Source organism: Apis laboriosa, unplaced genomic scaffold (assembly GCF_014066325.1).
Source record: "Apis laboriosa isolate Shangri-la unplaced genomic scaffold, ASM1406632v1 scaffold19_cov150, whole genome shotgun sequence".
In the NCBI taxonomy this organism is placed as follows: Eukaryota; Metazoa; Arthropoda; class Insecta; order Hymenoptera; family Apidae; genus Apis; species Apis laboriosa.
In genome coordinates, this window is record NW_025222278.1 from 27,828 (window position 1) to 45,256 (window position 17,429).

General features: G+C 29.6%; 1 protein-coding gene across 1 annotated transcript; it reads left to right on the forward strand.

Annotated features, from left to right (window-relative positions):
* The first annotated feature begins 11 nt into the window (after window positions 1-11).
* On the forward strand, window positions 12-16,557 carry LOC122712112 (UNC93-like protein). Its single transcript, XM_043931479.1, has 7 exons — window positions 12-143; window positions 7,480-8,116; window positions 10,776-11,062; window positions 14,098-14,323; window positions 15,111-15,270; window positions 15,338-15,605; window positions 16,094-16,557. The coding sequence occupies exons 2-7, from the start codon at window positions 7,854-7,856 to the stop codon at window positions 16,363-16,365; spliced, it is 1,476 nt and encodes a 491-aa protein (XP_043787414.1). The 5' UTR covers window positions 12-143; window positions 7,480-7,853; the 3' UTR covers window positions 16,366-16,557.
* The last annotated feature ends 872 nt before the right edge of the window (window positions 16,558-17,429 follow it).

Consider the following 17,429-nt stretch of genomic DNA (forward strand, 5'->3'; position numbering starts at 1 on the left):
GTATCTACGAGCGATCCGCGTCACGATTTCGAATAATAATCTAAAGGAGAACAATAAGGCATCGAATCAAAGGGGTGATCCAGAACCCTTGTGTGATCGTCTTACAAAGAAAGAAAGGAATCGTCCATCCTATGTGTAGAAAGGTGAGATTTATACTCAAATGGAGAATTGTTGAAAACTAAAAAATAAAAATTCATATATTAGAATTAAATTTTGTATGTAGAAATTTATTAATTAATGAAATATTACAATTTGAAATTTATTATTAAGTATTTGGATGTAGAAAAAAATATAGTGATCTTGAAATGTTCCTTTGAATTATGTTTCTGATTCTTTTCGTATATATATATCCATATTTGTCTGCATCTGTAAATAATTTTACCATAAGTTTAATTCAATGGATAATGAAATGGAGATATTAGAGATTTCTAAAAAAAAGGAGTAAAATAATGCAAAAGATTAATTTTATATTTTATTCTGAATTTTGATCACTTTAATGATTTCTGAAGGAGCAGTTGGCTTTATTGTCAATTAACAATTTCTTCTTTCCTCTATTTCATATTCAATTCTATGAAATATTGCCACATTATTTTATTGCTTTATTTCTTTTTTCTTCTCAATTGTTTTCGATTTAATTATTTTATAATTTAACGAAACTTCATTTGAAATATGAATATCATTCAATGAATATTTCAATGTAAATTTTTAAATTTTGTAAATTTTTCAACGCTATAAAAATTATTTAAAATGATACCTAAATGAAAAAATAGAATACATATAACAAGTGTAAATAATGTTTAAAATTAGTAATAATTTAAAAACAGGCGTTATATATAATTATTTTATAATTACACATTTTAAGACACAAAATGTGCAATGTATATTTATGTGAATTTTATTCTCCTTCTCCCTATATAAAGCACACTTTTGGGAAACAATTATTTCGTAATTAACAGAATATATGTTTAAACCGTAAAAATCTAGTGTATATAAAAACGAATCTTCTTTTTCGTGGAAACATAGTAAATTTCGTGGTATAATTATTTCGTAATTAGGAAACTACATTTATATGTTTAACTTTTAAAAAAAAGTAATAAAAGTCTAACATATAAGTTGGAAACTTTTCAAAACGATGCATAGTAGATTTTCGTTACAATTATTTTGCAATTAATTATGTATGATACTTATATATATATATTTCTCTTGCGTTTCTCATTAAAAATATCATTTATTCAAGTGTGTATCAGGGTTGAACACGTTTCATTTGAAATGATAGAATTATAATTATTTAAAAATAATACAGCAAGATTTCTATTTGTGCATTATTATAATTTCTCATGCATGAAATACATTAAGAATTTATCGAAATTCAAAATGTGAAACAGAATAAAAAATTATTTATAATATCTTCATGATATAATTATTTTTTTATTAAAATATTTAAAAAATCATAATTATTGGAAAATATATGTAACCGACTATATAATATATAATATTATTCATATCATCATTAAATATTCTCTATATACGTATCTCTATTTTAAGGAAACTTTGCGAATGAACATGATATAAATTTGGAAATAAAAAGTACATATGCAATATGTACACATATTCAAATAAATCAACTATCGATCACACTGCAGATCAACCCAATTAACGCAATTAACTTTCTTTTACCGAATTCGTCATTAGCGTTTCCTCATTAACGTTAATTGCGAATTAGTATCTATGCTATTCGATTCTGTCAACTCGATGGAAAAACGATATGGATAGACATCGAGGCGTTTTGTCTCCTATCTCGCAATAATGTTTGATTCAATCCACGGAGAAAAATAATTGAAAAATAAGTCTGCGGCCTGTACGGTAGATAAATTCGCCTAGAATATTCTTGAAGAAAGAATTTCATTCGTCGCGACAGATATCGTCGTGCAATTGACGTTTCGACGATATCTTGTTTTTCAATTCTCGTATCGATTTCAATATCGTTTCTGCGAAAAAGATGTGGATGGAAGAAAATCGTCAATAAAATACGACGTTTTGTAAATTAGACAGAGATGGATTAATTGCTGGAGCAACTATCAATATAAATATAGTGTTAGATTTGCGAGTCTTCTAATAATTTAATTTACGAAGCGTGATATTTATTTTTTTCTGAAAACATTTTATTTTTTGTGGGATGATAAAAAGAATACTTCAAATGTTCCAGATATCTCCAGTACTTTGGTTTTTACTGGATATAAAGTAATTGTATATATAAAGATAAGAACTTGTAATAAAAGTTGATTGCCACAATTTTATTTGATCTTTAATCTAAAGTTAATTTGTTAAACTTGGTGGAATTCCATTTTCCTTATCTTATTTTCTTGTACTATTTCTATTAATCCATAAAAATGTTTAAATATTTATAAAAATAAATAACTATCACTAATTAAGTAATTAGTAATATACTTCTCCTTATTTTCCATAACAGTTATTTGTCATTATCCTATTAAATTTTCTTCCTCTACCACAAAACTCTTATCGTAACGAGTTCCATTATCTTAAACTAAATTCTGAAGACCACGTTACACATAGAATGATTCAATAAAAACTATTAATGGATACTAAAATTACATACAGGATGATTCAATAAAAAACTATTAATGGTCACTAAAAAAATAACATTTCCTTTTTTTCAACGCAATAACGAGATACTCAACGAAATTCCCGCTTGCACGAGAACATCTCGTTGAACAGGAATATAAGTCCATGTTTACTGTTAATTAAAATCTCCGAAATTCGAGGATCGCTGGGTCTTGGATTAAAATATAAATCCGCCATTATTTCGTGCATCTTCGTGTTTCGCTCGTGGATTACAATTTCGTAATGTCAGAAATATTCCCATACTTGAAATAAATCCGTGTGTTAATTCATTCCTTCTACCAGGAACGATGTGGTAATCATATAATAAATTAATTCCGATTACCGTATGACTCGATTATAATGATTCTATTTTTTTATTCGACTTCAATCAGTTGATTCATTTGAATAAACTTCTTTTATAATGGAACAATTAAATTGTAATTGGATTGGACTATAATGAAATACAATTACATTACGATTATATTATTGTTGAATAATTATTTTATATGTAATTTGTATAATACGTTATTGTTATACAATGTAATAAATATAATATGTAACACATATATATATATATATATATTCATATTAATTACAATCAAATATATATTATATTATTATATTATATAATATTTTGCAGTATTATTATATATATTATTATATATATTACCTCGATTAAATTTGAGTTCGAGTTATTATAGTTTTGCTTCGATATCCCATACTGAACGTGATAACTATGCAAATGTTATTTTGAAAATGTTAGACACAAATTGTACAGAGGAATTGTCTATCTAGAAAACCAATGTTCCTCTTCGAGGTTTCCTGTGAAACAGAGAAGTAATCAGATCACGGGCCGAATTTCCAATATATGTATGTGTATATCTATAGGACGAATAACTTTCTTGTTTATATCTACTTATGTTAATTTGTCTCCTTCCTAGAATGACGCGTATTTACTTTATGATGATTGTTACCTGTATTGGAAGATAATTAACTAGATATCTTTCGATAGAAAGATTTAATAATATTGGTTATTCTGTGGCATAGTGGCAAGATTAATGATTCGTGAAAATTATTGGATTTGGATTATTATTATGGTGAAATAATAATCTTGAGATATTGGAATTTTTTTAAATTTGGAATTACTTTTTCCAAATTATTTTTATCGAAATAAATTTTCTTCTAGTTGAAAGAATTAATTTAATTTTTATTCTTATATAATTCTTTCTATAATTATTTTTATAAATTGAACCATCATCATCACGATTCATAGTTATTTGCTTTATATAATAATATCATGAATGCTTTATATAATATCATTTCATAATCTTTCTAAACATGTTTTACACTTCATTTGCAATAAAAATAAATGAAGCAAAAATTCACGAAAATAATAAATGGAATAAATCATCACAACTGAAAGTAATAATTTAATCTTATATCAGAATTATTCCATTTAAAATATTTTACACACATTTTGTTGTACAACTTTGAAATGTTACCCTGAACTGCATACTACTCATAGTAACTGGTTGCGACATTTAAATTACGAGATCGTATAATAGTTAGGCGATTTTCTATGTTGCGTGAGTCGATGGAATTGGAAATGTATCCAGTTCCAGAACGGACCTCGTGAAAGGAGCAAATATATTGATTCTCAAGGACATATATCGTTGGTGTGCGTGTGCAGAAAATCATACATTACGATATCAATCGGACATGCTTCGATCGGTTACTGATGCTTTATGCTCGTTTAGATTCTACACGGACTCGATATTATCTAAATTCGATATGCTTATCGATATTATATAATTCCTTTTTTTCTTTTTATTTAAAATTTATTTCGACTAATATATTATAATATACTGTGATATACAATGGACAGCAATCAAATATCAAACGATCATTTTTCTTTTTTGATCGATATATTCTATCTCTGCAATTATATTTTTTGTAAATTTTACAAATGATTTCCAAGGTTCTACTAAATTATGTTTAATGTAGCCGTTTATAACTTCTATATAATCGTTTATATATTCTTATCTTAATTGACAGTAAAACGTTTCATTTTGATTGTATTTACAAAATAGTAGTAATAGTAGTAAGTAATAGTTATATATATATATCGATAAAAGATACTTACTGTTGGCCATTTTTCATTATCTAATCTCACTTTTTAAAAAAGATTTAGTTTTCGATTAATAGTAATATTCTTAGTTATACTTTTTCAGTTAGTGTTGCGCTGGTAAGTGTAATTTATGCTGGAAAATGTGAGTTTCCAAAGGATTAAGTTAATAAAGATCATCTAGATCAAGTAAGTTTAATGAAAGTTTAATGAGAAGATTTATCAAATACTAAAACGTCGTGCCTGCTTGTTTCCTTGAGACAAAGATTATCGATCCTTGAGTAGGAGACTTTTCTTAACTTTTTATTACCAAGATGGAGATTACAAGTGTATTTTTCATTTAAAGTGATATATTTCAAATTGATGTAAATGAGATCGACGATACGAATTCAAATTAAATAAGATATGCGTCAATTTTTAAATATTCCACTATTTTTATATCCAATATATACATTAAATGAATCAAACAGTATTAATATGTATAGAAGATAGAATATTTTATTCAAATATTTTGCATCATACAATTTTTCCTCAAATTCAAGTTTTTTCTTTAATCGTTCACCTTGAAATGAATAGTTGTATAAATAGCTTGTCAAGATATCGATGATAGACATCGATATAAAGATAATAAAATATTCAAGATAAACATGAATATTCAATACAATTGATTTTGCAACATCGCAAGCACAAATTATTCTCAATATATTTGTTTTTCAATTAGAGATTCCATATTAGATAATCTTCTGATTACATCGACTTTAGAATCCTTCGAATTTTTCAATTTTTCAAAAAATACAAATTATTACATTTCGATTTGTACGATTGTCGATTTTCAAAAATGGGACTCGAATATGGAACTAAGCTGTTCATAGCGTGATGTTTCAATATACAAGTGGTACAACTTTAAAATTATTCGCAAGTAAATTACTAGCAAAGAATTTTTGCATTGGAAATTATGTGAGAAATGCGTGACACACATGAAAATGCGCAATTTTTCTATTTTTCAGAAAATAAACAAAAATTATTTCACTTCGTGTTTCTTTCGAGCAAAACATTCATTTCTCTTCCCATATCGATTTTTCAACGTCCACATTTCGTGCTTTCAACATTTCGTCTTTCTTCGATCTCTTTTATCAATCACCAAACAAGGAAGTCGTAATTCAGTAGTAACGTTCGACGAATATCTGAATCTCCTTTTAGAAGAATGGTGGATAAAATACCGTGTTAAACGTCAAAGTGAAGGATGATGCATTTATTCCGGTTAAACCTCTATTATGCGTTTGCATCTTCAAAATAGAATTTAAACATTTTCCTCACTTTGATAAATTAACTATTTACGATTGATCGATGAAATTTTAAAAATCATTCGAGAAATATCTATTCTCTTTTTTTCTCTTTATTTTTCAATTGTTATCGTATTGTGTTGTTATATTGCAATAGTTGAATTTTAAATCTATTTTTTTTATCATTTGGATCTTAAATTAAAAATTCTAGAATACAATATTTAATTCTATTATCTATCTTAAAAAATTCACAATTATTAAAATAATATTCACAATTGTGACACGTATATACAATTTTAATTATATGACATATTTTACAAAATACTTTTTCTTCTAATTCCTTCTTCATTTCTATACTTTCTACAAATGTGGACAGGGTACAATATCTTTTAAATGTCAAAAAAATATATTGGTCACGTAATAAATTAAAATGTCAAAATTATTCAACGTCTATCGTGATTTACGATTGAAAATCCATCATGGCAAAAATAAATCATCGAATCTACATAAAAAGAGAAAAATATTATTTTGCTATATAATGTTATTAAATGTCATATAATATTAATTAAGCATAACATACTTTTATTCAAAAAAAAAAAAAAAAAAAAAACAGCGTGAGACTTTAAATCGACAATATCTCAACCACTTAACATCATCGATGCCTTAAACAAGTTACATAGAAGGATCTTCGATGATGTATAACGTTATAACGACATCGAGTGGAACTTGCTTCGTAATGAGAGTCACTCGATCATTTCTGATCAGCCAAGATAAATAAATATTCCTCCTTCTCCATTCACTTCGAGCATCGTTATACCATCCTTCTGACGTAAACCTATATAACGATTTGTCAAGAACATAAACAAACTGGTTATCTTGCAATTCGAATTTCGCATAATGTATCGTTATCGATAAATAGGATCAATTAGTCGAAATTTACTTGCAAGTAATTATAATCTTCTTCCGTCTGTTATCACTTTTTATTTTCACCAGACATAGGATATGTGGTAGACAAAGTTTTAGAATAATTGTTATCTTTGTAGCTGAAAATAAAAAATAATTATTCGTTAAGATATGATAAAAATCATATATATTAACGTAAACGAAAAACACAATATTACTAAGTTCGCAAATAAATAACATTTCTAAAAAAAAACTTATAAATTTGCAAGAAAAAACTATGAAAAAGTCAAAATTAAATTTCTACTCGATTTTGCATTGAACGAAATATTTTCGTCTAATCTCGCTCGACAAAATTTCATAAAAAATTAACATATATTAGTCATAAACAGTTCCCCTGTCAATTTCCATGAACTTAGTTTCGAAAGAGATATATTCCATTATCCTCACATCGTACACTTTAAACACGTAACAACAAGAAGTATTAATTATTTTCGAAACTCGTAAAACGATCTTTAATACCGTCATAAAATTGTTATTTTGTTGCAGGAACTCCACGTCTGCAATACCCGAGACAATTATGACATCTCTGGCCGATCCGCAATTCGCAAATCCGCGTACGATTTCGCGAAAATCGCATCGTTGACCACCGATCACCTACGTGCGAAACAATTGATAAGAGGGAAACCGGCGGTGATATAAGCGGTGATAATATTTCAATCAAGCCACCAATAAATTTCATCATGCGGACCCTCGGTGTGCCAATCGACGAGTGACGTCTCCTCTTGGTAAAAGTATTTTTTTATTCGATACGCGCGGATACGTGTGGCAAACGTGTTCGACGACAATAACACGGGGAGGAATGATCGCGACTCGTCGCCGATCGTGATTTAAATCGTGGCCGATAACGCGCAGATCGAACGATGCAATTGGACAAAATGAACGAGGGGCAGTTCGTTAAAGTGAGAACGAAGAAGACTGGATTCAGGCATTCCGAGAGATGGCGCATCACGAGGAACGTGTTGGTGATCGGCCTCGCGTTTATGGTGAATTTCACGGCGTTTATGGGGGCGACCAATTTGCAGAGCTCGATTAACGCGGACGGATCGTTGGGGACGTTCACGTTGGCCTCGATTTATGGCAGTTTGATATTCAGCAATATATTTTTACCAACGTTGATCATAAGGTGAGATTTTGTAGATTCTCTAGTTGAAGATTATTGTGTTTCGCGAATTTGCAAAATGATGAAGAAATCTTCGTGTGTGTTTGAATGCCGTTGTTTTAAGTGTTGAGAAATGAGATTATAGAGATCGTATTTTTGTTTTAGATAAGGTAAAATTTATTTAGGTAACGAAAAGTATCATGGTCGTACGTGAAAAGTCACCATTTTTATTTTTTTGAGTTGAATAAGAAATTTTTTAGTTATACAGAATTAATAATTCTGTTTGGCGTGTATTCTTGGATTCATCAATTCAATTACACAATTATTCTTTATATAACAATGTTCTGAAACTAAAACAGAATAGATTAATTATTATAGTGGATTAATTGGATTGTAATTTAAAGCTTGATAAAAATTTGACAAATATACAATGGATTGTTGATCCATAATACTAACATCTTTTCCTCAAGATTTTGTGAATTCGTTACATTTAACTTGAAAAGATCAAGAAATATTCAATCATAACTTCCGATAGTCTCGAACCACTTGGAAAACAGTTATCGTAAGAAGAGCTTCTACAAACACTAAAATTCTATCAACTAGATATAAAGTCTCTCGATGGAAGAGCACTGTCAATAAAAGAAACCGGTTTGAAAATTAAGACCGTTCGTTTAATTGCAAATTATCGACCAACTTATATAAAGGATTCAAATTCACTCTTATAACCCTCCACGGCAAGAGTGACGCGACGTGAAAAATATGGACGCGAAACGATACAACGGAATATCGTATTCATCCATCTTTTATCTTGTGATCAACATCAATTCACGCAACTATAATTTCATTTCCACCGACACGGTGTAACGACATAGTTTTTGCGTGAAAACGTACTTAAAACACGCCATGAATTGCGGTAGCGTTTTTCCGTTTTCCATTTTCGGCATTGTGTACGAGCACACGTGACTCGTTTACCTTAAAAGGGTCAAGGGTCGTTCTTCCTTTGTGTTTTACAGCGTGCGGATTATGTTGCATTTGCGAGCTCGAATGAAACGGAAGGGTGATAACAGGGTTGGTTAAGTAGCACTTGGAAGGGATGCAGATGTGCTTGTGGTCGAGAGAAATTTATATTTTCATTAAAATTCGAGAAATTGCAACTTGAAATTAGAGAAATTTTTTTATCTATTCTTTTTCTTTCTTTCTTTCTTTCTTTCTTTTTTCTTTTGTATTAATCATTCACATAGATTCAAAAGTTATAATTTTTAAAAGTTTTATTTGAGATATCTAGGTTATTATTACTGAAAAAAAAAAAAAATTTTCAATAATTAGATGAAGAATTACAAATTTAATTTTAATTTTCCATGAATTTTGGAAATCAAAAATTAGAAAAATTTAAAATGGACGAAATAATTTTAAATAGTATAATTATTTATGTAATACATTGTTATATAAAATACTTCTACTTTACCTGTAACATAAAACTGAACGTGTTGATCATTAACACAAAAACTTAACAATGGACACTTCAAAAATGGAGTCAAGTTTCCAACTCTGGCCACTAAAATGAAAATAGCATGTATGTCAAAATACAGGTGGAAGATTGTAATTGTTTAATAACTTCGGGAGGTTGTCGTGAAAAAAAATTCAGAAATCTTATCCTTAGAATTTACGAGACATCAACTGTTCCTCGATGAAACTAACATGGGATATAGCATTGATGCAGTAAACTTTATTATCGAACTTTATTGTCCATGAAATTTTCACCACGTTCGTGTCAACCATCATCTTTCTCCAGCATCGTTTCCGGATTATCTGGCCACAGTATCAAAATCGAATCACTTAAAATTGATAAAATACAATCTTCAAAGAAGATGATATCTTGATGATGGATGTTATATGATTTATCTAATAATATTATATAAATTGATTCTTTCTATATATATATTCATAGAAGAATCATTGAATTTTTTTAAATTAAAATTGATTTGATATTACGGTCTTTGAGATACTACGAGAAAAGCAAATATCTGAAAAAAATCTTACCAAAGGTTGTTCCACTCCCTTTGCATACAGACGACTAAAGGAGATTTCGTCCGCTTCAACGCTTTAAATCTCAGAGTTTGATACTTTAAGTCTATTTATTGTCACGTGCAAAAGTGTCAGTAACCCGGTTGAAGAACAGACAAGCATCTTTCGTTAGACTTTGTCGATAAAACACTTTATTACTGAAATCTTTTCACTTACATCCTTAATAAAAACTCGAGGAAAATACGTATTTTAAGATTTACATGTGACTTCTAGAAAAAAAAGTGATATAAATAATAATTTTTTTCTGGTTAATGATGACATTATGCGTCATAAAGATTTCCAATTTTGTGATTGACGCGTACGATCATGAACTTTTTCAAAGAAAATGAAAAAAAAGTTTTCCACTTCTCTTTGTTTAGTAAAAATATCGCCATCATTATACATGATGACTATTAACAAAATAATAAATTCCAAAATACAAAACTATTAAAAAATAAATTAAAATTCTATATACGAATAAGGAACGAATATAGGAAATATATATTCGTATATTTTGAAGCGCGAAGAATTCGTTGAAAAAAGAAATTTGCCAAAAGAGCTTAAATTTCGGTGAGTAAAAATATGTACAGATGTTATCTCACCTTTTATCTGGTTACAGCTGGCTGGGTTGTAAATGGACCATATCTCTGTCTATCCTCACTTACGTGCCCTTTATGGCGGCTCAGTTCTATCCAAAATTTTACACCATGATACCGGCCGGCCTGCTGCTCGGTATTGGCGCTGCTCCACTTTGGTGCGCCAAATGCACTTATTTAACGGTCGTTGCGGAAGCGTATGCCACTCTGTCGGATATGACCACCGACATCCTCGTCACGAGGTTTTTCGGCCTGTTTTTCATGTTTTACCAGATGGCGCAAGTCTGGGGCAATCTTATATCCTCGGCAGGTGCGTATATTCGTGTTATTTTTTTGTGAAGAGGGCATGACTCCTAAGTTTGCGTTTTTTTAACCAAATTTCTCGTTCTAAGGATCATCAGACACGAGCGATTAATTTTTTTATATGTATATACAAAATGGTCGTAATTACCTGCTTTTTATGTGGAAATACGCGTTGATTAAAAAGAAAAAAAGAAGTTTAAAATTTATTTTTCTTCGATAAATAATTCATTGGCTCGATATTTTTGATAATTATGAATTACACGAACCATACAATCATACAACATAGATTATTTAATGTAATATATTGAGTTAATAAATCTTCAGTTGGAAAATAGAGTTTATATAATAGAAATTTATTGATTTATCTCGTTTATGATTTTTCGATCAAACAAAGAATTCATGTTTAGACAAATGGATTTAATCCATAGAAGTTTATTTAATAAGATATAGGTTCTTCTTTCTTCTTCGATCTTAATTTTAATAGACAATTGAATTTAAATAATGTTATAACTTCGAAGAGAAATTATTTCATTTAAAATTAAATCTTCAAATAATTAATGAAGTAATTTCTTGAAAGTTTAAAAAAGTTTATACGAATTTCCAGACATTTCGAACGCACAATCGAATAACTAACTATTCGATCAAGTCTAAAACATTTGAAACTGAAGTTGTTACTGATACTCGTGTGAAAACTTTTATCTCACTTAGTCATTAGCCATTCTAATTCCTTTGGGTGAGCCACGGAAATGCTTTGACGTACCATTTATTCGATTTCTTCTTTTTTCCTTCTCTCTATATACATTATTCATCGAATTTCCTTTTAAGTTTGGAAAAATAAAGTTTAATTGCGATGCAATTTGTTGCAACAAGAAGTATCGACGAGCGATTTCAAATTAGAAAATGGAACTTTTTTATTCTCTATTTTCCTCTATATATATTCTATTTATCCTCTATATATATACAGGACTTGATGAAAGGAGACGAAATAATTGAATAAACGTTTCTTTCACGTTTGAAAGTGAACGATGCCGAGAGCAAGAATTAATTAGTTGGGCTATTTTTTAATCTTAGTTTGCAATGTGAATCGCGATAGCAATATGATACCACGTGACGAATAATTTCTGCGTGTCTCTATGCTCGTGGTAAAACCGTTTGTTTAAAAGCGATTCCCAAAGCGGAACCCAGCTGAGCCAGGGATTATTTCAAACCTCCATTTGGCGGTGCATATGCGGCGGAAATAGCGAGAATTAATATGCGAAAGGTCGCGTGGAATTTGTCATTTCGGGATTGAGCGAAGTTTTGAATAGATTGTTTTCATTTTTTTCCGATCAAATGTCGAATATTTGTAAGATAAAGATTTTATTACTCGACATACAATTTTTTTAAAATACAGAGAATAATGTATATCTCTGTATCTGTATATATTTTATCTATTGAAGAATTTCCTTTTCCTGTCTTTGGAGTTATATATGAAGTTATATCTATTCAAATTTTGATACAATTTAATTGAATTTTAAAATAGATTCAATATCCTGGAAAAATACTTCTTATAATGATTTTATTAATAATATTTCAAAGACTCAAAATTAATTTAAAATTTATTTTATTATCTTTTTGAACCTGAAGTGAATTTCTCTTAATCTTTATTAAATTCATCTTAATTCAATTAATCGAAGATTGCTAAAATAAATAAATGATGTAAATAAAATTTTATACAAGCCTCGTTAAACGCAGAGAATTAATCAGTCTTCGTAGATTTGAATCGAGTAAAAAATTTTTCGATCATATTGTAAAAAATACGTATTTCAAATGTGAGCATCACCATGCAAATAGAATCTTTTTAAGTAAATCAAACAGTACCTAAAAACTATCTATATCACGCCCGACAGCCGATATTCGATAACTTTATTTGAACAGATATAACACGTCGAAAATTTTACTCTTCCCTCTTTATTTCTCTCGATCGTAAAACCAACAAATAAATGATGGAACGTATAAAAGCATTGGATATCAACCTACTAGTTCAGTTTCCTTCTTCGAAACGACACCCAACGTATATTGGTTCGTTTCGCCTCGAGTCCCACGAGAGGTTAACGTTATTCACGAGCCTTCCAACTCGATCTTTCGAAATTCAAAGATCCTTGAAATTTTTAACATTTTCGATCGATACATCGACGCGCGAATACCTCCGATATTCATGTACATACGTTATGCAAGGCTTAAGGACAAAAGAATCATACTAGAGAAGAACAAAAAATATCCCTAGACAAAGTTCTAGTGATTTATATATAATCGTTCTAGTTGAGAAGAATTGTGAAGTGCAACTGGGTCAGCGATTTTTTTTCCTGTCGAATAAAAAGATCGGCAAAGAGGTGTAGAAATAACGAGAGATTCGACGATAGATCCCGATAAATCTTTACGGGTTCTTCGTTTGAAAGAAATACTGTATGGGAATGGTCGAAAACTATCGATAGATTAGGTTATAATCCCGATATCGTAAAACGGTTGTCGTCTACAAATTTTTGCCGCGATTCGTGAGGAAAGAACATCTCCATTTCACGGGAAACTTTCTCGGGAATGTCGGGAATCGTTCGATTTCAGTCAGTTATCCTCTGGGAATCCCCGGCAGTATACGGGTTACTTGGTTACTGCCGTAGGCGAAGTAGGATAATAGGATAATAGGAAAGTAGGATAATAGATCTTGTGATAAATTAAAACACATGGAACACATGAATATAAACGGTTTTAAACTTGTTAATTTGATTATCAATTTCCTCTGATTTTAATTATTCCCTGGATTTGAAGAAATTTATTTCGATGAAAATCCAATGTAATTAATACATGTAATCTTGATTAATATGGTGCATTAGATAATTATTCTTGATAAGCTCATTTTTTTGTACTATTAATATATAAAATTAATTTCTATCGTTCGATGCTATTTTAATTATTGTAGAAATTATTTTCTCATTAAATTTTTACTCTTACTTCCTTGAATTTTAGAATTATATGATGATCTAGTAATTGATTCATTTTTCACAGTTCTTTCATATGGAATCGACGTAGTGCCAACGAATATCACGTTAAATACTAGTGTTGTAGCGGAAGTGTGCGGTGCCAAATTTTGCGGCGCAACTTCCGCCAGTAACAATAGCTCGAACTTGGAACGACCACCAGAGAAAAGGATTTATCTAATTTCCGGCATCTATTTATGCTGTATGATAATGGCCTCGTTAATTGTCGCATTCGGAGTCGATTCTCTCACTAGGTAATATAATTTTAACTAATTATAGTATTTATATATCTAGTTTAATCTTTATATTTTTTTTAATTTTCAATTTCTCAAATTTTCAAACTTTCAAATATATAAAATTTTAAATGTATCTTGTCTTTTTAAAATCGATCTTGTATGCACGTTTATAATACAATCGATGTGTACAATCATTATCGATGGATAACAACACATATGAATCAAAATACACGAATGTGAAGAGGAGAAATGTGGGATGATTCATGATCGACTTTTCAGCCCAGGCAAAGCTTATTGCATCGGTTGTCATAAATCGTTCCTGTGCCGCAAAGATATATTTGCGAATTCTGAATTGATGGTGTATTAAGCTGCGGTGCAGGTACAATATTGTTTCCGTTTGAAAAATTACAACCGGTAATTCTAACGATTAATCGAAACTCGATTCAAATACTATTTTTCACTACAAAAGAGAATAATTAATATTGGTTCGAATATAACATGATTTTTTATTACGCGATAATTACAAATCTAGATTTAAAAACAAAGATGAAATGGATATCGAATTGTTCGAATCTATCAATTTTGAATTTGCTGTTCGAATACGTGTGGTATGAAAAGATATTTTAATTCAATTTTCTTTTACAATGGCGCAATATTTTCTGAACGATGGTATCATTATTTTGAGAAAATTATTTCGTATTATATCGAATAATATAAAAATTTTACAGAATAATATCTATATTTAAAAATTTTGAAAATTGATGTTTGGTTCAATATTATAACGTCATATTATTCTATTCCCCAGATACAATAAAAATAGAACAGGCTCAGCAACAGGCAAATCTGGGTTAAAACTGCTGGTTGTGACGTTGAAACTTTTAAAAGAAAAAAATCAGATTTTTATACTTCCAATAATAATGTTCATCGGGGCGGAGCAAGCATTTTTATTTGCCGATTATAATGCTGTGAGTATTTTGATGTTTTCATTTTTTTATTGGTCGTTTCTTAATATACTCAAGTCGTTTGTTTTAGTCGTTCGTTTCCTGTGCATGGGGAATTAATAATATCGGTTATGTGATGATCTGTTTCGGTGTGACGAACGCTATAGCAGCGTTGGGTGCAGGATCTATAATGAAACTAACGGGAAGAAGGTCTTTGATGGCATTCGCCTTCTGTATTCACATGGGAGTTTTAATTTTCCTTCTTCATTGGAAACCTATGCCTGAACAAAATTTCATATTCTTCTTAATATCTGGATTATGGGGTCTTTGTGATGCCATGTGGCTTGTACAAATAAATGGTAAGAATTGTGACGAGAATTATAATAAATTATAATAAATTAGAATTTGAGTTTTGAAAATATTTATATTTTTGTTTTTACCATCTTTTGATTAAATGAATTTTTGTATGTGATATTGTTAACTGTTACTAAAATAGTTTTTGTACTAGATAACTGATGGTAACATAACTGTATCGTTTCGTCGATAAAGTTGAATATAGTTCTTATCTTGATGGTCTGTAAACTGTAGATGACTCAAAATAATTGTTCAAGAGGTCGATATTGTAGAAAGTGACCCCTTAATATAGAAATTTATTATACCCACTGTAGATAATTCCTTTTTCAAAAATATATTGAATTTGCATTATATATCACTAATTTTCTTTAATACGATATAAATCTTTAAAGAAATATAATGAAATATGGAAGATATTATTTTTCTTTATTAATATTTCAAAATTCATTGTCGTTTCAATAGATAATAATAAAAATTTTCTTGTAATTTTTAGCTCTGTCAGGCTTACTATTCCCGGGCAAGGAAGAAGCCGCCTTCTCAAATTTCCGGCTGTGGGAATCCACAGGTTCTGTGATCACGTATGTGTACAGTCCTTACCTGTGCACAGAGATAAAGCTCTATATCCTTATAGGAATCCTCTGTTTTGGAATGATCGGTTATGGTATGATCGAATGGTCCAAAAAAATCAATGATTCAATTCCAGAATCAAAACCAGATTTCGAGTTGGTTACAAACAACGAAATTAATGACACGACGAAACTTTGAGTTAATAAAAATGAAATTAATGAATCTTTATAACTGAAAGTATATGGTTCTCTTGTAAAACATTCCTCTGCATACATTATATTTTGTCAATTCGAAGTAACGATTCTCCAAATGTAAACGCTTCTTCGAGCTTTCCATGATTTAATACCAAAAAAAAAAAAAAAAGAAAATTATAAAAATTTTTGGTTGGTATTTAAAAGTATTTTATATGTATATATATATAGCATCATTGTTAAACACAGAGGGCGGTGAATTAAAGAAGAAAGAAAAAGAGCTGATTTTACTAGCGATAATTCTTCGGATTATTTGAAAACGCTCGACAATAGGATTATCGTGTGTTAATAATATTATAAATTGCGGTATACATATCTCGTATATATAGAAATCATACACAAATCAGATCGGCATATAAAAAATTATATGTACAAGAAAGAGTTCGGTTGGAGGCGCAGTCAGGACCTTGAAGGTACGATCTTTGTGTGATTTGTACCACAATATATGTTTTTATTTTATTCTTGTGGACACCTACTAGATTTTACACAGATAGTTCGCTTAACCGCTAAAGATTCTTTTTTTTCTCCGTTCCACTTCATGTTCTTCATTTTTTTTTTTTTTAATTTTTTTCCTTTTAAATACGTAGTTTAATGTTACATCGTGTGTCTAGGTGCTAACATTCAAGCTAAAGGCTACGGCTGCTTAATTTAATTGTATACTTAATGTGTTTTAATTTCCTTTTTTCACTGTACGCGTGTGTCTCATGTACGTGTACGTGTATAATAATGTATGTATATATGTATGTCTGAATGTGCCTCGTATTAAATTGTATATGTGCGTGTACATGTGTGTGTTTACGTGGCTTATGTATGTATTATTAACGCGTTTTCCTCTCTCGTAGCGTGTTCCGTTATGCTCATCATTTATTGTGCTGTCACGATCAATTGTCTCCCGTCTTTTAAATTGCGAAGACGATGATTTATTAAAAGATTATTATTATTATTTTTTCTTTCTTCCACTCGAATGTATCGCGTGGACGTGTTACGTGTAATCTTCTCGAATTTGTTGAA